General features: G+C 38.2%; 1 protein-coding gene across 1 annotated transcript in view; it reads right to left on the bottom strand.

Annotated features, from left to right (window-relative positions):
- The window catches only part of DCTN6 (dynactin subunit 6), a 27,579-nt gene continuing 6,374 nt past the window's right edge, over window positions 1-21,205 (bottom strand). Inside the window, exons 2-7 of the mRNA XM_029935581.1 lie at window positions 17,744-17,808; window positions 8,685-8,790; window positions 7,249-7,337; window positions 5,288-5,335; window positions 3,929-4,071; window positions 1-1,111 (exon numbers count right to left, since the gene is read on the bottom strand). Of these exons, the coding sequence (XP_029791441.1) occupies window positions 1,013-1,111; window positions 3,929-4,071; window positions 5,288-5,335; window positions 7,249-7,337; window positions 8,685-8,790; window positions 17,744-17,808 (550 nt within the window). The 3' untranslated portion in view covers window positions 1-1,012. The remainder of the gene's footprint in view (window positions 1,112-3,928; window positions 4,072-5,287; window positions 5,336-7,248; window positions 7,338-8,684; window positions 8,791-17,743; window positions 17,809-21,205) is intronic.

Here is a 21,205-nt window from a genome sequence, read left to right as displayed (position 1 = left end):
TTATCAAAAGTAGGGCATTTATGTGATGTTGTTATCCTTTTTTCAATCCACTATATGCAGTAGTACAGTTTTCTAACTTGAGTCATGAATATTTGAATTTAACCATTCAAATTTGGAACAAAGGCTAAATTGTACCTGTTCAGTTTCAGAACTTCAAAAGGTATATTCTGTCAAATGTACACGTTTGAATTATTAAAAAAAACTTAGGAAAATAATAAAATCCTCAATATGTTGCCACTGTGTAATTAAATAACAAGATCAATAGTCATTAGTAATGTGCCAAAGTAATTTTCTAAATTTATAAATATATCAAAATCTCTTTTAGTTTTATTATCTTCAGAAACTCAGGATGACTCAATGGTCATTGACTTGTCATTTTCATCATAGACCATTCTGATTTTGTTTGTATGCTACTGAATACATCTTTTTCTAATACTTGTTTTACTAGAATGAGAATAAACTTTTTCTTGGAAGTAAGATGAAGTCAAATTAATTCAATAGCTGCTGAAATTTCACCTGAAATTTTAAACAGCTCTAAAGCCACAAAAGGAAAAGATAAACACATTAGATTTAATATGGCTAGTACACAATAAAAACTAAAAGAGCTATTTTGTCACAGATAACCCAAGTAGAAAACTTGATTAAAGTATGTTCACTGAAAGTCCTGTCGCTAGCATTTTTATTTAGTACAATATATGCTAAAATAAAAGTACATAATAAGATGCCCTTTCTTATCACAGGGAGTCTTTTATACAACTAAAACCATGGAGAACATTTTATATGACAAAAAAATAAACCAAACCTGTAAAAGAAGCAAGGATATAGGAAAATAATTTATGTAAATTATAGAGGACATTACAATGAAAATCCATTACTTTCCTCTCTGATTCAGTTTAATAAAATAAAGCCAACATGTATTATTCTATGAATTGCTAAAAGCACATAAACACTGTGGCCCTTTCAAAAGACAGCGGTCAGAGACAAACTGTTATCTTGATGTCATATATTGTTCTTAGTTCTTAACTGGAGTTGAGCTTCCTTTCATAGTCTTCTTTAGGTGGTGGTAGTTTGGCAAGATTTTCATCAGGAAATCCAGCTGTAGTGTCTGGGGCTAAAAAGATAAGAGAATTAAAAACTGACAAGCAGAAAGCAAGAGTACCAGGCAGAAATAATTACCACTAGGTCAGGGAAGTATACGTGATTTTCACTGACTGATTTCTGCTTTTTGTGAGGTTTGTTTTGTTTCTGTTTTTTTTTTTTTAATTTACAAAGAATATACATTAAGATTAGAAATATGAAAAAGCCAAAATATTTTACATATAAATATATACACGAGGGACACCTGGGTGGCTCAGTTGGTTAAGTGTCCGACTCTTGATTTTGACTCAGGTCACGATCTCACAGCTTGTGGATTCAGGCCTGTGTCGGGCTCTGTGCTGACAGCAAGGAGCCTGCTTGGGTTTCTCTCTCTCCCTTTTTCTCTGCTCCTTCCCTGCTCAAACTCGCACTCTCTCTCTAAATAAACTTTAAAAGACTTATTTATTTTTAAAAACTTTTTAATGTTTTATTTATTTTTGATAGAGAGAGAGACAGAGCATGAGAGGGGGAGGGGCAGAGAGAGAAGGAGACACAGAATCCAAAGCAGGCTCCAGGCTCTGAGCTAGCTGTCAGCACAGAGCCTGACGCGGGGCTCAAACCCACGAATGTGAGATCTGACCTGAGCCCAAGTTGGAGGCTTAACTGACTGAAGCCACCCAGGCGCCCCTAAAAAAAATTTTAAATATACATGACTCAGTTTTCAGCCCTGCTTTTGTAGACTTTACTCTGGCCTTGAAAAAGTTAAGAAGTTCTAATCACAGACAACAACTTGAGTAGAATTTTTGGAACGCAGTTTTCCACAGGCCCTACGAGCTCACTGCCGCACTCCTCCCCTTCACTGTCAGCACCGCCCAAACTTCCCTTGTTGCAAAACTCAGTAGGGGTGCTTGTGACAAATATGGATGATTAAGTCCTTGCCCCAGATTCTTTGATTCAGTAAGTTCTTTAATAAGGACCTGTGATCAGTGAGATGTGGAAAACTGTATTAAGTTTCAGAATATTCTTACTCAATTCTAATCTTTAACCCAACTCTAGTTTCTTTTCTCCCTCTTCAATCATTTTTGCTGTTATGCAGAAAGATAGTGAAAAAAATCCTGGTTTGTTTTATTGCCTTTTTGGTCTATAGAAGTAATATTTATTTGCTTATAATAATAATAAAAGCCAAACATTACAGAAACAGAATAACGCAAGAAAGCTGGAGTTTTAACATCTGATAAAATATGGCTAAGAATCAGACGCGAAATGACAGATGTCTTGAAATGTATTTTCTTTTGGAGGAGGGGAAAGAGGCTGGGTAACTAAAGACTATACTGTGTGCCAAACAATGAGGTTCAAAACGTCAATCAGAATGTCTTCTGTCTAAAGGAAGCCCCAAATACCCTATTTTATTTATCGCCTATATGAAACTCTAAATACATATTCCTAACTATTCTTGATTCTTAGTATAAGGAGATACTTTCTCATCAACCAGGAAAATATCAAAACACTTGCATGTTTACAAACTGTGTTTATTTTCAAGTCAACTATGTTGGTAAATTTGATAGGATCATTTCTTACCCTTGAGGATTGGTATTTTAAAAGTGAATCAACAGTTTATGAAGTTTGGTGATACATCTTCAGTGAAAATATATAAGACCAGGAGTAACATCTCTGGATTTTCTTTTCTCATTATCAATTTGTCATTGTCATCTTTGTACATATTTTTGATAATAACTTAAAGACTGAATACTTTCAATGCAAATAAATTCTAGTTTTAGGAATGTTTCCCTGATATTAATCATTTGCTTTTTACTTATTTAAGTTTATTTCTTTTTGTTTTTTAATTTTTTTATAGTTTATTTTTGAGACAGAGACAGAGCACAAGCGGGGGGTGGTGGGGTAGAGGAAAGGGACACACAGAATCCGAAGCAGGCTCCAGGCTCTGGGCTGTCAGCACAGAGCCCGATGTGGGGCTTGAAACCACGAACTGCAAGATCATGAGCTGAGCCAAAGTTGGACACTCAACCAACTGAGCCACCCAGACGCCCCTAAGTTTATTTATTTTGAAACAGAGAGAGGGAAGGGGAAAGAGAGTAGGACAGAGAGAATCCCAAGCAGGCTCCATGTTGTCAGCACAGAGCCCAACCCAGGGCTTGAAATAACAAACCATGAGATCATGAGCTGAGCAGAAATCAAAAGTTGGGTGCTTAACCACCTGAGCTTTTTATTATTATTTTTAATGTTTATTTACTTTTTTTGAGAAAAGGGAGGAGCAGAGAGAGAGAAGGAGAGAGAAAATCCCAAGTAGGCTCCAAGTTCAGCACGGAGCCTGATGCCAGGCTCGATCCCACAACCGTGAGATCATGACCTGAGATGAAGTCAAGAGTCAGACACTTCACCAACTGAGCCACCCAGGCGCCCTCACCCCTCTCATTTGCTCTTTAAATTTGCTGCCCCATTAAACAATTATGTGGTATTTTTTTTTGAAAATTAGTAGTGCTAGGAAGAAATTTTTTAAAATTAAAGTATAATTAACATACTTAAAGTGTTATATTAGTTTCAAGTGTACAACGTATCGATTCAACAACTCTGTACTTGGTGCTCACCACGAATGCAGTCACCACCACAACCGTACACTACTACAATTTACTGACTATATTCCCTGAGCTGTACTTTTCATCTTTGTGACTTACTTATTTTACAACCTCAAGACTGTACCTCTTAATAACCTCTTTATCTGTTTCGCCCATCTCCCCCACCCACCTCCCCTGTGGCAACTACCAGTTTGTTCTCTGTATGGAAGTTTTTGTTTCTTTTAGAAAGAACTCCTTTAAAAGGCAGCTCCCAGTACCTGTGGTCGCTCAGTCTGCACCCGACGAAGGCAGTCTGCACCATAGATCACTGTATTCTCAGGGATGACCTCAAATGTATTCAGGTTACAACAAGCCCCAATGATGCAACCACTTGTCAATATTACGTTTCTGCCCACATATGCTGCAGTAAAAAAATAAAAAGAACTGCAATTTAAGACAAACGATTAGAATATTACTTTCTTCTGAAATATCTTAAGTATAAAAATGCAAACTAGCCTTAAGAAAAGAATTAAAGAAAATACTTCGGTTCAGAGTTTGTAAAGCATAGAGGCAGGCACTAGACTGGTATCAGATGGATTAAACACAGAGCTCTGCTGCTGACTAGTTGTGTGACCTTGGACAAGTCACTGTAAATTCTGAGCTTATCTATGAAATGGAAAGATCAACCTACTTATAGTCTGTTGTAAGGAATAAATGAGATATTAAATGGAAAGTGCTGAGCCCAGCTTTGACACATAGTAAGTATATAATAAGTAAAAAGTAACAGTGATAATAATTGGTAATCCGAATTAAAAGCCTAATTTTAGTATTTAAAAAAGGAAGTATTTTCCTTCATGTCAATTCAGACTAACAAAGATAAATCATTATTCTAAATACATCTCATTGCTCAGGTTCTTTCTTTCTTTTTTAATGTCTTTCATTTATTTTTGAGAGACAGAGAGAGACAGTGCGAGCAGGGGAGGGTCAGAGAGAGAGGGAGACACAGAATCCGAAGCAGGCTCCAGGCTCTGAGCTAGCTGTCAGCACAGAGCCTGACGCGGGGCCCGAACCCACGAACCGTGGATCATGACCTGAGCCAAAGCTGGCCGCGTAACCGACTGAGCCCCCCAGGTGCCCCTCTTTCTGGACTTTAGTGAGACATGCCCTCGGAGCTGCTTTCCAGTAGTGTGGTGACTTTACAGGACCTCCTGCCCAGCTCCACTTAAGATAAATTGCTTATATTTGTTCCTGATTGGCTAGGTAAAGTAGTCCTGAAATTAAAGGAAGCAAACTGTCACAGAAAATGATTTTTTTTCTTTAATTCTGCAATTATATTTATCAACTAAATTATCACTGACACAAGTATTTAGCAGAAATCTTTTTCAAATCTTTCATCTGAACATTATGGTTTCATCAAATCCCAACTTAAATGTACACAGCTGAATTTTTAGTTCAATGTATTAAACACATTATTAGGTTCCTTAAAGGCAAAGATTTAGTCTCCTAACTATTTTAGTCCACTTTCAACTATAGCTTCCTTCCACATTGTCATAGGTTATACTTAGGTTGTTTTCCAGGACTCCACAAAGAGAAAGGAGGTAATTACTTTTCACAATGAAATTCTGAATATAGCTTACCTTTTGATTCAATAACATTATTATCTCCCATTTTCATGGCTTGGGAATCTGTAAGCCAGAGTTAAGTAAACACTAAATATGTTCATCTTTTTCCTCTACCAATTCACTATATCCTATCCTGCTCTGGACAGAGGGTAGAAGCATGGACAGGGCCATGCAGGCTCAGGCTGGCAACAACTCCTTGCTCCAGGCAGCCTGAAAGTAAAGTTTTAGTCTTTAAATGTAAGTATCTCTAAGTAGATATAAATTGCCTTCTATGCTTTCAAGGAAATGAGGGTTTTTTTTTAGTTTTTATTTATTTTTGAGAAACAGAGAGACAGGATATGCAGGGGAGGGTCAGAGAGAGAGGGAGATGCAGAATCTAAAGACAGGCTCCAGGTTCTGAGCTAGCTGTCAGCACAGAGCCTGACACAGGGTTCGAACCCACAAACCATGAGATCATGACCTGAGCCAAAGTCAGACATGTTAAGACTGAGCCACCTAGGCGCACCGGAAATGAGCTTCTTTTACCCAATTCTATGGGTAATGTATTTTCACGACTGTTTAAAGAAAATTAAATTTATCACCTAATTACTTAAAGGTAACACTGTTAAGAGTCTGATAGATCTTAATATAAGTACCTGTAATTCCCTTTACATAACTGGGACTCAATTGTATAAACTTTTACAGCTCACTTTATTTGGTTCAGTTAAATTTGCAGGCATTATCCCATACCATTAAAATCCTTAAAAACATAACTTAAAATGACTGTTTAATGATCCTAATAGTCCATTTTGTGCTTGTAGTTTAATTTACTTAAAAAATTTTTTTAACATTTATTTATTTTTGAGAGCGAGACAGAGTGTAAGGAGGGGAGGGGAAAAAAGAAAGGGAGACACAGAACCAGAAGCAGGCTCCAGGCTCTGAGTTGTCAGCACAGAGCCCATCTCGGGGCTCGAACCCACGAACTGTGAGATCATGCCCTGAGCCGAAGCCGGATGCTTAACTGAGCCACCCAGGTGCCCATAATTAGGCACCCTAATTTACTTATATATTTGTTATCACTAAATAGTTAGATTTTTTTCCTCCAAGTTTTTCTATCATAAGAATTATGTTTTGCTGATAACATGAAAAGATTTTACTAGCTTTTCAGAGTACAAAAATCAAGGAAAGAACTAGTAGCACTCTGGGGAAAAAACAAAGAGTGAAATATTTCCAGGGGCTCCTGGGTGGCTCAGTTGGTTAAGCGCCTGACTCTTGATTCCAGGTCAGGTCATGATCTCATGGTTTGTGAGCTCAAGCCCTGACATCAGGCTTCGCGGTCAGCTTGGGATTTGCTCTCTCTCCCTGTCTCCATCTCTCCCCACCTCTCCAATAAATAAAACAAACTTAAAAAATAAGAAAAGAAATATTTCTATCCCCTTCCACCATTTCTTTGCACCAGACAACATACTGTTAACCTAAACTATATTGGAATCAAATGGACAGAGCTGTGGTTCTTAAATCAGGACAGAAGCCAAGATTCTTCCATTTCTGAGTCTACTGCCCTCAGTCATTGTTACCTGTTGTCACTGTGAACAAGCTGTAGCAACAGGAGCAGTGTGTGTGTGTGTGTGTGTGTGTGTGAATGGATGCTTATAGTATACTTGATAAAGGGGCATCTGGGTGGCTCAGTTGATTGAGCATCCTACTTCGGCTCAGGTCATGATCTTACTGTTTGCGGGTTTGAGCCTCCCATCAGGCTCTGTGCTGACAGCTAGCTCAGAGCCTGGAGCCTGTCTTCAGATTCTGTGTCTCCCTCTCTCTCTGTCCCTCCTCAGCTCATGCCCTGTCCCTCTCAAAAATAAATAAACATTAAAAAAATTTTTTTTAAATGTACTTGAATATTTGACATGTAAAATATGACAATATCTATGGAAAAGACTGTGGATACTAAAGAGAGCTAGGAAGAACGTTTTACTTTAAATCACTGTAAAGGATACAACAGCCAACTTCAAACACATTATTGGTGCCAATGATCATAGGTTTTGGTTCTGGATCTTCAGTATCAGGGGTGATATTATCAGGGTGACTATAATAAGAAGAGACAAATCATCAAAGTCAATAATGCAATAAGCTTTTCTCTTGTTTTGGAATTTGGGTTCATTCTGTCAATTTTATCTCCATCAAGCTTAAAATATGTAAATACATAAGTAATTTCTTAATCCAAGTGAATTATTTATCATCTATGCTGACTTGATTCTCAGTTGAAAAAGAACTACTAAGAGACAAATAAGGCACATGTAGGTACAGAAGGTCAGCCTTCCTTTGCCAATTTTTATTTTATTTTTTTATTTTTATTTTTTTCCTTTGCTTATTTTTAAAGCTCAAAACCCAGAAGGCCTTTTCCAGGACAAAGTAAAAATGATGCTGGCTATAATATTTAGATTAAACTGGAATCAAAATCAGGCCTGGCTCGAAAAATTTCCATTCGTAATAAGCATTCGAGATTGTGAAATGTAAACAGATATTATAAAAGAATTATTTTATATGCTCCTAGGTAGTTTGAAATATTGGAACATAAAATGTTTGTGGTCTAGGAGGAAGCCATTTTTTAAATGGTGCTTTATCTCTGACAGCTGAGTTACTGCAGAATATAGCTGTTAGTAACTGACTTAAAGGTGCCAAAGTAGATTTTAAAAAGAAACTGCTTAATATAGTAAGAAACTCCCAAATCCTAAGTAAGTTTTAAGACAAACCAATCTCTTTATCACAATTAAATATTTTCCCAAGGTCTTTCTTACAAATTCCATACATTGTTGCTATAAGTTAGGTTTAAGCTTGAATTTCCTGCCAAAATTTTATCTAGAAAGCTTTATAAATGCTTATGAAAATTTCATAGGTATTATAGTCTAGCTCACTAAGACCATGTACATGTTCTACTATCTTATTTTTTTTATTCTTTAAAGTTAAAAATTGCCTCTAGACAATAGTAATAATAATAATTCTGGTGCTACCCCCACAAAGCATATAAAAATATGAATCTGGGCAGAGTAATAACCATTCAGCCAGAACTGAGAAATCCAACCAAAAGACTCTCTTGAGGGTGGTTGGCACAGCACCTGGTTGCTGGAATCAGGAAGTGTTTGCTTACCGCACAGGGGAGGTAGTGGTACGTAAGGGGGAAGGTTATCAGACTGAGAGAGGAGATTCTAGTCAGCCACCTCCGAGTTATCTCATCTTGGACAAGTCTCTTCACCCATGTGGTCTCTGGTTTCCTCATTTACTAACCACTTGTGTTGATAAGATCCTTCTTGTTTCTCTAGTTCTAAAATAGGCTTTCCAGATGTCTACTGTAAAAGGTTCCTACAGATAGCTGAATTAATAAAAACACAACCCGAGGTACTTAGTTCAGGGTATCTGTGTGTGTCTTACTCACGCATTTATGATAAGCGCCTGTTCTTCTATTAGGTTACCTTCACCAATCACTATTGGCCCAGCTTCTGCAATAATCCGTGCTTTAGGGTGGATCACCGTCCTAGGTCCTGTTAAAAAGACCGCAAAAAGAAATCATTGGTGGAGGCAATGCTTCCAATGGGAGGGGAGAAGGTGACCAAGGGGAGGCTATTGGGAGGAACGTTTTCTAAAGTACGTGCCAGGCACCACACTAGGTGCACTTTACAAATGGTATCTCCTCAGCTGTTATCAACAGTAGCTAGTGCCAAACCTCAAGGCAAGGTGAGTGGAAACAGCGCAGGCTGTGGAGCCCGACAGCCCTGGCTAACCAGCGGTTTGGAAGCTCTGTTATCTCAGCAGTGAAATGGGGGTGGGGAGAATGCCACCTTACAGAGGCACTGTAAGGATTAGACCAGACAGTGTTTGTAGACACAGTATTCTGGCACACTGTTGGCAAGAGCATTAATTCCCTTCCTGCTTTCTCTCATACAAGGAGGGCTCTCTTTGCTTATGACGTTGGTCTTTCTCAGACTAGTGTACTAACAGAGTTAGTCTTCCTAGTGACTGGCTATGAGGAAATATGGGTGGAATGGGAGACAGAAAACATGGAAACTAACCTTATCTTTGTTACCATCCCAATAACAAGCCTAACCACTGGAAAGAGGCAGAGATACCATTGTATCTGGTCTAGGATTTAATTTTAACCAGTGAAAGGTTGAAAAAGGTTACAGGGAAGCAGTGGAAGGAGCCAATGTAATTACTGGAATCCAAAGACGCTGATATAGGCAGACTGAGGGGATGCCTCCTGCCTCAAATTGAAAAGGGGCTGGAAGGGGTCCTACCACATCCATTTCCCCACCAGGCTGGAGGCAGCCCTGCACTGCTTACACAGGGACATGGTTCTGGAGGGCTAACGCATTCCCGTCCCTGCTTCTTAATTTCCCGAAGGCCTAGCATTCTGGTGATAATGAAACTGCTCCTGAGAAAATATAACCTCATTTTCACCGCTCCCAGCAACACTAGCCCCGCCCCCCCATGCCATGGCTATTTTTATTGGTAAATAAGTGGACATGAAGTAACCGACTCTGAAAGTAAGACAGGGTGGGCAGAGGTGTTGACAGGAGCTGGGGAGGTAGGCAGGAGGATGCCGCTGTCCATGTAATTCAGTACTCAACTGTGTAAATTATTCAATAATCATTATCTGCATGTGTCAGGCAAGATATAGTGCTACATGTTAGAGGGAAACAGAGAAATACAAGCTACTTTTGCTCTTTTGAGCTTGTTTTTCTTTTTTCTTTTGTTTTGTTTATCTTGAAAACTGGAAATACTTAACATACTCACACACAAATGTATTAAATAAGGTGTTCCTGGTGCCCAAAGAACTGGAAGGAACCTCTGTGGAGCTTTATTTTTTCCCCCTAATGATGACGAGCTGGGGACTGATAAGGAGGGTGGGGCCCAGGACAGGATGCACAGTCAAAAGACGCACAGTCTGAGAAAGAGTAACGTGAGGAGCTTTGTTATTTGTCACCCCTGGCTGCCCAAATCCTCAGCTCCCCGAGTAAAACTGCTCCAGCAAATTCTCCTATTCAGGATACAAGATGGCATCTCTTGGATCTCTGGGAAGATTCTCAAGTTGATCATGATTGTGAACATGTGTTAAAAAATCCACATATTTACAAAAGTAATACATGCTCTTGATAAAAATTCAAACAAGGCAAAAGTGAAAGATCCTCTCTTTATGCTAATCCTTTTCCCTAGAGGTAACTATTCTTCAAAGTTTAGAGTATTTGATTCCAGACTTAAGTTCCACTGTACACTTAAGACCTATAAATACCACTGTATATAAAATATATTTCACCATGAAGTTAAAAAATAAATAGAATATAATTTGAAGGTGGAAAAATATGGATTATAAGCACATAGTTGATTTTTCTTTTAAATCAAGGAATAGTACTTATTATTCTGCAATGTGCTTAATTCACCTAAAAAGTCATGGTGATTTTTCCATAAAAGTACATTCAGGTAGCTCTTCTTTTCGATGGCTGAATAATATTTCATATCATATTAACACACCATGATTTATATAACCAAGCCTTTACTGATGGGGATTTAGATGCTACCAGTTTTGAGGGGGAGGTGCTAAATAACACTGAAACAAACACCGGATTCCTCTGAAATGAGAAGTTTCTTCCAGGTCTTGCAGCTTTGTGAGCCAATTTACATCTGTAGTTTGCACGATACCAGATTTGCACTTAACTTAAAAATGCTCTGTGATAAAAGGGACAAATCATTCTATTTTAGGTTCTTTGTCATTAAAGCCCCTGCCAGCACCCCACTCCTTGTCTAGAAAGTGCACTCTGGCCTCTACCACTTAAAGGCTATACGCTTAATCTCTCAAATGCCTGTTCTCTCATCTATAAAAAGATGAGATCCAGAATAACCTATTCATTGTGTTGAAGTGTGGGTTGTATGAAATAATGTCTGAAAGGGAGATCACAGGGTCTGGCCCAAAGGTGTTAAAAATGGGAAGCTCATCACTATCTGACACTAAAAGCTAACAAATAACTATCAATAAGCATAACAACGCCTTCTGGTCTGAGAAACGGAAAAACTCCTCTCCTCCACTCGGGTTATTAGGGTGGTGACTCCTTTTCACCAGTGGGGGGAAGTTCACATATTACTATAAGGTAGTAGAAGAAAGGAATAAAGGCAGTTTCCACGCTAGCATTAAAATCTTAGACAGGGAAGAGATCAGCAGGCGTGAAAGAAAGCAGGTCGTCCGCCGTGGCCAGATAAGAAGCAGAGGCACGAGGTTCACTGCTGGTCCTGAGCTGCGGCTCTGATGACAAGCAGACTGGTAAGAAGTTACTGAGAATGGACTAGCATGACAAGGTTATCACTGAAACCTGTCTTTCTTTAAAAGTTCCTCTGAAGTAGCTTTGAAAATAATTGAGATTTTTTTCCCTTTCAAAAATGATCCAATATATGTTAATTATACAAACACAAATTTTAAAAAATGAACTAAACCCAAGTCCCATGTTTTACAGGATTTTTAAATATAATGCATGAGCTGGGTTTTTTTTTAATGTTTATTAATTTTTGAGAGATAGAAACAGAGCACGAGCAGCGGAGGTACAGAAGGAGGGAGACAGAGATTCCAAAGCAGGCTCCAGGCTCTGAGCTGTCAGCACAGAGCCTGATGCAGGGCCTGAACTTCCCAACCCCAAGATCATGACCTGAGCCAAAGTCGGACGCTAAACCTACCAAGCCACTCAGGTGTCCCTAATGCCTGAGCTATTTTAAGCAGGCATTTTATTATTGTTATTATCATTTTTATCATAATAAGTCAGCAAGAAGATAACTGGAAATCTGATTATATATCCGGGGGCCCTGGGATTTAAGGCAGGATCATCAGCCTACATGAGACACCACCTCCACCTGGTGGCACCACTGCCAAACTACAAGTCCTTGTGTTTCAGCGCTGAAATAACTTGGTTCAAGTATCAACTCTGAATTGTGGTAATAACAAAAGTCATGGCTGATAATAAAAGCTAAACAGTTTCCCTAAATCTCTCATTGGTCTTTTGGGGCAGAGGACAGTCAGTATATGTGACTGCTAAGATTTTGGTTTCTAGAACTTGCTTAAAGGGACATTCTAACTCAGGTGTGTAATCCACACAGTGTGGGCTTTGCCTCAGCACAGTTTGTGCTGGAGATTGGCACCGGTGGACCCAGGAATCTGAGTGGCATTCCAAGACCCGGGCAGCCACTGCACACTGAACTGTGCTCCATGCTCTTCGACAGGTAAGAAACACTTTTACCTAGATCGGGTCTGATTTCAAACCAAGTTTAAGGGTCTTGAGGTTAAAATGCTTGAAAAATTAAAAATCTGTCACCATAGAAAGATTTTTTTTAAGGCAGTTGTGAACTTTTTGGAGCTCTTACTGGCAGGGTAGTTTGTATATTTTCTTACCAAATGTACTGAAATCCTATTTGGCTTATCTCCTTGTTTGGATAAATGTGTCTAGAGTTGGAGTTGCCTCACTGGCTGATAAATTATTTTTCTAAATGGTTGGCTGGGCTTGATGCAACATAGCCAGAAAGGCATTCCTGGCATCAAATTTCCATTCCCCTCATTTGGTAAAGGACGTTTTTCCTGTCTATCTTTGCCACAGGAAGCTATCTTGTATACATTTTCATATGTCAATAAATACTTCAAAAAGCCACAAGCTCCCTTTGGAAAGTTAAAACAATTCCTCTGACCTGTAAAGCTTAAGTACCTGTAAGAAGTGCTTTATATTTGATGAATTTCAAGGCAAAGCCACCGTTCTGCCTTATTAAAAAAGATTTCCACAGTAAAGAGAAACTTTCGATCTGTGTTAAAAACTCTAATGGAGAGAAAGACTGACTAAATGGGACAAAGGGCTTCCAGCTCAGTTCTCCCACTGCGTGGAGTTCTGCCTTCCTACCTAGTACCATGTCCCAACCAAGCCCTGTCCTAAGACCAGGAGACTGACTTTCACCCTATAATGGAACTACAGAAAAGGGGCTTTGAAGTAACTTTTTGAAATGCTTTTCAGCCTTCAAAACAAAATTTAAGGGAATAATGCGTGGCCCCAGAATCAAGGCAGCCTAATTAAAAACAGGCTAGACGCTAGAAACCTTGTTTTCCCACATTGTAATTAACAAGAGAGCTGTTATTTTTCCCAAGGTCTGTTTCCCCGGCAGCCTCTAAGGAAGGACAGGGGTCGGGCTCCAGCAGCGCCTCCAGACCTAGGGCTTCTGCTTAACGCCAACGCTTCAAAGCTTCAGCCTAGTTGCTTTGATAAACCAAATATCTGACTTTCTAGGAGAACAGAAGATCAGGTTTAAAGTTCCAGTACACTACAGAAACAGAGAAGGAAAAAATTACTTTCCTTCTGAAGTATTTCAGAATGGAATAATTCAGTAAAAGTAAAAGTATAACCAACAGGGGACGCAAAGTTATGCATAACATCCTGAAAAATCTATGAATTCAACTACACTTAAGTTTATTGCTACTGGACTGAGAAAACAGAGCATATTAAGGTGTTCAAATCTCTATGTCCACAACAGAAAAAGTCTCTGATAAATTAAGCAAAAACAAACAAAAACAATAAAAGCCATAAATTGGGAAAAACATGGTGGGGAGAGTGAGTTTTAATCAGATAACTTTACTCTCCCATTTGATTTAACTTCAGATCTTTCTGGTGCTTTTTAAACTGATGTATTACATCAGAAAAATAAATTCATAGCAGTCAGAAGATTAGGGATATCTTATACCAAATATAACAATGATAGAAATGCCTTTCTACATACTGCTTTTGGAAATTTTCCATTCTTATATATACAGTTAAAGATAAACACAAACAACAAGCCAGACAAAATGGTAAGAAACCTACATAATGAAAATGAGGTAAGAATATAAAAGACTGAACACCAGATAAATATATCACTTCTGAATCTTTTCCTTAATTTTAAAAAGTGAGATGTCTCTATAAAGTGAACAGATTTTCTTGTTTTAAAAAACTGGGTCAAAAATAAGCATAAAAATATTAATTTAGATCCATTATATGAAAAACTTCAAATTACTAATTTAAAAATTGTGACCACTTCTTACGCTAAAAAATGTGTTGTGAGGCGCCTGGGTGGCTCAGTCGGTTAAGCATCAGACTTCAGCTCAGGTCATAATCTCGCAGTTTGTGAGTTTGAGCCCCGTGTCGGGCTCTGTGCTGACAGCTCCGAGCCTGCAGCCTGCTTCGGATTCTGTGTCTCCCTCTCTCTCTGCCTGGCCCCAGCTCACACACTCACTCTCTCTCTCTCTCTCTCTCTCAAGAATAAACAAACATTAAAAAAAAAAAAGAATACCTTGTGAATGGGGTGCGTGGGTGGCTCAGTTGGTTAAGCACCTGCCTGACTCTTGATTTCAGCTCAGGTCATGATCTCATACTTCATGAGTTTGACCCCCTGCACTGACCGTGTGAGGCCTGCTTAGGATTTGTGCGTGCTCACTCTCTCTTTCTCTCTCTCTCAAAATAAATAACTAAACTTTAAAAAAAAGGAAAAAAGAATACCTTGTGAGCTAATGTGAGGGTTATTCCTCAAATCATGATGAAAACCATAAAAATACCAGATTAAAGGGGTTCTTGGGTGACTTAGTTGGTTAAGTTCAAGTCATGATCTCACAGTTCAGTAGTTCAAGCCACGTGTCTGGCTCTGTGCTGACAGCTCAGAGCCTGCCGCCTGCTTTGGAATCTGTGTCTCTCACAAAAATAAGTAAACATTAAAAAAGTTTTTAAATACCAGATTAAAAATAATGCGGAACAGCACCTTGGATAAATATGTGGCCATCATGATTTTTCCTCATAAAAAGTTTGCAAATGGTTTAAGAATTAACAAAAAGTTAACAAAGCACTGAAAAGAAATTGGGTCACCTTCTAAACTCTGAAATACTGTCAACTTAAAATAAACAAATCCAACCTAGAAAATTCCTAATGATATTCCATAATACTGGTACAATTTTTACTTGTTATAAGACATGATGCCTAAATTGGTTGGAGGTTTAGAATCACAATTTTTTCCTATTAAAGATACTGTTGGGGTGCACCTGGCTGGCTGAGTCGGTTGAACATCTGGCTTCAGCTCAGGCCATGATCTCACAGTTTGTGGGTTCAAGCCCTGCATCGGGCTCTGTGCTGACAGCTAGCCCAGAGCCTGGAGCCTGCTTCAGATTCTGTGTCTCCCTCTCTCTCTCTGACCCTCCCCTGCTCGCACTGTCTCTTCTCTGCCTCTCAAAAATAAGTAAAAAACATTAAAAAAATTAAAGATACTGTTTGGGGTGCCTGGGTGGCTCAGGCAGTCTGACTCTTGATCTCGGCTCAGGTCATGATCTCACGGTTCATGAAATGGAGCACTGCATCAGGCTCTGTGCTGACAGTGTGGAGCCTGCTTGGGATTCTCCCTCAAAATAAATAAATATACAGTACAACAACAACAAAAGATACTGTTGGCATAAGGGAACAGGGGTAGTTTCTCTATGAAAGTGTACTTAACTCACTGAAAGCCCTACTCTGGTAACGTGCAGCTGCTAATAAGGATGGACTCATGTTAGTAAAGCTACAAAGGCACAGTATGCAGTGAAAACATGTAAAAGAACTAGTGGCTAAAATGTAAGTTCAGGAGAACTTAATCATGTCCATATAAGCAAGTTTTCACATGTTAAACTGTTAAGTTCATTCAATGTTGGACCTCACCTCTAGCAAGGCTACATACTGCTAAGATTTAACAGTGTGATTAGCTAGTGTTAGGTTTTGGGCAATGACTTTCACAAATATTCTCTTACTTAAGCCTTCAAAAACCTGTAAGGTAGGCACTCCTATTTTGCATGTCACAAAACCTGCTAATTGCCACTAGATATCCATTCTTCCCTTTTCCTGGTAGCTGAATCCCACTGGATTGGGGCGGCAGTGCACCCAGTTCAGACTGTATCTCCCAGCCTTCCTGAGCTAGATGTGTCCATGAGCTAAGTCCAAGGAAGTGGACATACAAAGACAGAATGTGTGGAACTTTCAGGAAGACTATGTAAAGGAAATTGATCCAAATGGGAGGTACATCCTTTTGTTTCCACTCCTCCCCTTTCTTCTGTTTTGTTTGCTTTTTTTAAATATTTACTTGTTTGTGTATGAAAGAGACAGAGACAGAGTATGAGCAGGGGAGGGGCAGAGAGAGAGGGAGACACAGAATCCGAAGCAGGCTCCAGGCTTTGAGCTGTTAGCACAGAGCCCAACTCGGGGCTTGAATTCATGAACTGCGATATCATGACCTGAGCTGAAGCTGGACGCTTAATGGACTGAGTCACCCAGGTGTCCCAGCTCCTCCCCTTTCTTATCCAAGATCACTTTTGGTGCCTAAATTGGTTGGAGGTTTAGTTATCACATTCTGGCCTATAAGGCTGGAGCTTCTGGATGCTCAACTGACCAGCCCTGAATTGCCTACCTCTAACTTATTTATATAAGAGAATAAACCTTTGTGTCTTTAAGCCATCACTATATGCAGCTGAACCTAATTCTAACACACACACACATTTACACAGATGGGGAAAATGAACGTTGGTGAGGTTAAGTATTAGTATGTTCAAAGTAAACCAGCAGGTAAAGAGCAAGGATGCTAACCCAGGTCTGACAGATTCCATGGTCCACCCTCTTACTAACTACCCAGTAGTGTGTAAGCTCTATGAAGGCAATACCTTTGTCTGCTGTGTTTGTTGCTTGTGTCTCGAGTGCTAGCACACTGCACGTAGTAGGTACACAATAGATGTTTATCAAATAAATGAATGACTTCATTATATTGTCTCATTCCTTTATCAGATGGGAGTTTTCAAAATAGAGTCCATTAGGGTGCCTGGCTGGCTCAGTTGGTGGAGCATGCGACCTTTTTTTTTTTTTAATGTTTATTCATTTTTGAAAGACAGAGAGAGAGAATACAAGCAGGAGTGGGGCGGAGAAACAACAACAGATAATCTGAAGCAGGTTGAGCTGTCAGCACAGAACCTAACTTGGGGCTCGAAGTCATAAACCACACGATCATGGCCTGAGCCAAAGTTGGACGCGTAACTAACTGAGCCACCCAGGTGCCCTGGAGCATGCATGTCTTCATCTTGGGGTTTTGAGTTTGAGCCCCACATTGGATGTAAAGATTACTTGAAAATAAAATCTTGGGGTACCTGGCTGACTCAGAGAAGCAACTTGATCTTGGGGTCATGGGTTTGCACCCTATGTTGGGTGTAGAGATTACTTAAAATAAATAAATATTTAATAAAAATAAAATAAACTAAAATCTTTAAAAAGTGCCCATCACACTTATTCTTTTAGAAATATTAAACACGGGAATAATACATTATTTTGTCAATAAAATTAGGATATCAGTGAGGCAGACAGATATAAAGCACCTAATTAATTGTAAAGCACTGAAATAAAGTACATCAATTTTTGAGGAAAAAACACTAATAATCGATTTTCTTACCTATGGTCACATCACCCCGGATTTCACTTTCTACGCATACAACTGCTCCAGGAGCAATCTTCACACTGTAGGAAGAAAAAGGTAACATTCACCATGGGCAAGTTTAAAAAATATTGGCATAGAAGCTATCTAGACACTTCAGTGAGAAACAGGTTTAAAAAACAGATAAAAAAAATAAATTATAAAAGGGTAAGGCATTTAATATACTATAAATTTCTCACAGGGCATACTACCCATCAGGCTAAAATCATACATGATGCTTTATTAAATAAAATGCATGAGAAAAGAGACTTTGGATTCTTTTAACACCCACACTGTTTCCAAACAGCAAAAGGCTGAATAAAACCTAGATATCCAGTAGCAAGGGACAGGTTAGTAAACTGTAGTACACCAGAATCTAATACACTGTCACTAAAAAGAATGAATAATCCTTTATGTAAAGATTTGTAACATTTTCCAAGCTATATTAAGGCAAATAAAGTAAAAGTCAGAAGATGGGCAGTATTTAATATACCACTATTTTTGTAAAAAAAAAAAATATTCAAAATATTTAACAACCCGTGAGGTAATATTAATATAGAAATCAATGTAGCTATTCAAAATTTATAAATAGTCCTTTTTATTGTCTGTTTATCTTATAAGGTAGCTTATCGAGTGATATAAACTGGAGTGCAATTTGTTCAAAAATTACTAACTTCCAAATAATTTATTGATGCTTTTGGATCCTCTGTGATGTCCTGATTGACCCGCTGAATCTAGCTGAACGCTGTCCTGGCTGAGCCATGAGCTGACGTGAAGAACTGTGCCAAACGACTTCCCCATTAAATTAACAAACATTTGGTAACTTGTTCTCAGTATTTTTCTTAGGAATAACGATATGATTCATGGTTAAATGTGCATTTGCTTCTATAAAATAACGATACTATTTTAGACATTTTGACTTTATAATTCTATTTGGAGTTTTCAAAATTTTTGATTTCCAGTTGTTCACTGCAAGTATACAGAATACAATATAATTTTGTATATTGACCTTATATCCTGAAACTTTCCTAAACCCACTGAGCTCAAGTAGATTCTCTAGGATTTCTCACATAAACAGACAATTTTGTTGGCTGTGAATAAAGAGTTGTTCTTCTCTTCCAATCTGTACCCATATTATTTCTTTTTCTCACCTATTGCCCTAAGACTTTCTAGGATGATGTTTAATATCCTTAACCTGTTCTAGTTCTGTAAGATCAACAAAACCTATCAAACTACTTTTCTAAGTCATGAATTATGAATGTTAATGTTTATTTTTGAGAGAGACAGAGACAGAGAGAGAGAGACAGAGACAGAGACAGAGTGCGAGCAGGGAAGGGGCAGAGAGAGAGGGAGACACAGAATCTGAAGCAGGCACAGGCTCTGAGCTGTCAGCACAGAGCCCAATATGGGGCTTGAACCCACCAATGGTGAGATCATGAAGTTGGGACGCTTAACTGAGACACCTAGGTGCCCCAATTATGCATTTAAATAAACTATTAAAACCTGGTATATAAAACAGTTGAAACTTTCTTGACCAATATGTTAATACCTTGCTTTAAAAGTTTTCTAAAAACTTGTTTTCAGAAACTTTAGCAAATGTTTTTCAACCAGTAAGAACCAGAAATGTAGAGTGCAATGATCACTCAATATTAAGTTCTAAAAATATTCAGGTATGAAAATAATGATTTTTAACTGGTAGTAGATAGTATAAAAATGCCAATGGTACTTTCTATTTGTTTTTCATATCTTTTTTTCTTTGACATTTCTTTGATGAAAAAAATTGTTACTGCCAGGTTTTATTTTTCCAACTGTTTTACTGTGAGATGGATTCACTCACTTTTAAAATTTGTCCTCTTTGGGGCGCTTGGGTGGCTCAGTCAGTTGAGCGTCCAGCTTCAGCTCAGGTCACGATCTCACGATTGTGGGTTTGAGCCCCATATCGGGCTCTGTGCTGACAGCTAGCTCAGAGCCTGGAGCCTGCTTTGGATTCTGTGTCTCCTTCTCTCTCTGACCCTCCCCTGCTCATGCTGTCTCTCTCTGTCTCTCAAAAATAAATAAAAAACATTAAAAAAATTAAAAAAATAAATTTGTCTTCTTTGATGAATGCAAATTCTCATTATATTTAATATGCTTGCCAATATTGCCATTCTAATAAAATACTGAAGTCCTTAGCACGTTCAGTTTCTCTGATACAACTTTTGAGCATCATTTACAACTGACGCAACCAATAGTGTTGTTCCAGTGTGTAACTGCTAAGCATCTGTATTTGCTTTAATATTTCCAACTATCTCTGGAGGGACAAATAAGATACTGATAATATCCATTGCCTTCTGAGAGAAGAGCTGGGTAGTAAAAACACAATGGCAGATGAAAATGCTTTTCTTTACAAGCCCATTTTTTAACTGTTTGCATTTTGAATCCCACAAATGCATCACCTATTCAATAAATAAATTAATTAATTAATAAAACAAAACAGAAAGGAGATTGAAAAAATTTTCTTAACACCAGGTGCTTGGGGGTCCTGGATTCACTTCTATAACTAGGCTGATACTTTATCCCTATTTCCTTTAAAAAAACTCTCCCTCAAATCATGATCCTTATATGCCCTCCCCTACTTTAACTTTATTTTACCTAAAAAATACTTTCTTGTAACTCTTAAGTATCATTTAATGAATATTAGACTCCTAGTCTCCCTTTATGACCAGTTTTTTGTTGTTGTTCTTTAAATCATTGTTCCCACTGCTTCAGCAACAATCTTTTGTAATCAAGGATAATTATTATTCATTAGTAACACTCTCATTACTTCCAATCTTCAAATAATCAGCAATCATAAATATAACCCTGTATTATGCCAGATTCACAATGGCATTGGTTATAGTATTTCTAGGCCACTGTCTGTCACTGTTTTGTGTCATATTACATGAAGGACGCTTGATACTGTACAGTAGAAACATGACACAAGTCAATGTAAGTTAACAAATAAACAGCCATGTTATGAAACAAATACAAATACTTGGAATACACAGCATAATCATATTCCAGTCCATTTCTTACATTAGTTTGTTCAGGGTAATGAGGTGGTTTTGCTTTTCCATTTATTTTGGCTATCAAATGATGCGCCTGTAATTTAAATGAGACACTTGGACACTTTTGATGATAATTATCAGGACACTTCTTAGAAAATACTGTACCAATATGCATAAGGAATCAACATAGTCACAATGTTTGACCTCGGAAATCTATTTCTGAAGTTCTGGCATCAAGAATTCAACAAGAGGAAAATAGATGCACAAATTGGCAATGTTATTTAGAATAATGAAACATAAAAGGGGAGAAGTAATGAAATAAATGATAATCATCAACTTACTGGAATACTATATACTCCCTAACAATAAAAACAAGGTAAAATTACCTTCTTTTTTTTTTTTTTTTTTTTATAAA

This window comes from Suricata suricatta, chromosome 1, assembly GCF_006229205.1.
Source record: "Suricata suricatta isolate VVHF042 chromosome 1, meerkat_22Aug2017_6uvM2_HiC, whole genome shotgun sequence".
NCBI lineage: Eukaryota > Metazoa > Chordata > Mammalia > Carnivora > Herpestidae > Suricata > Suricata suricatta.
This window is presented reverse-complemented; position numbering and strand designations above follow the sequence as displayed.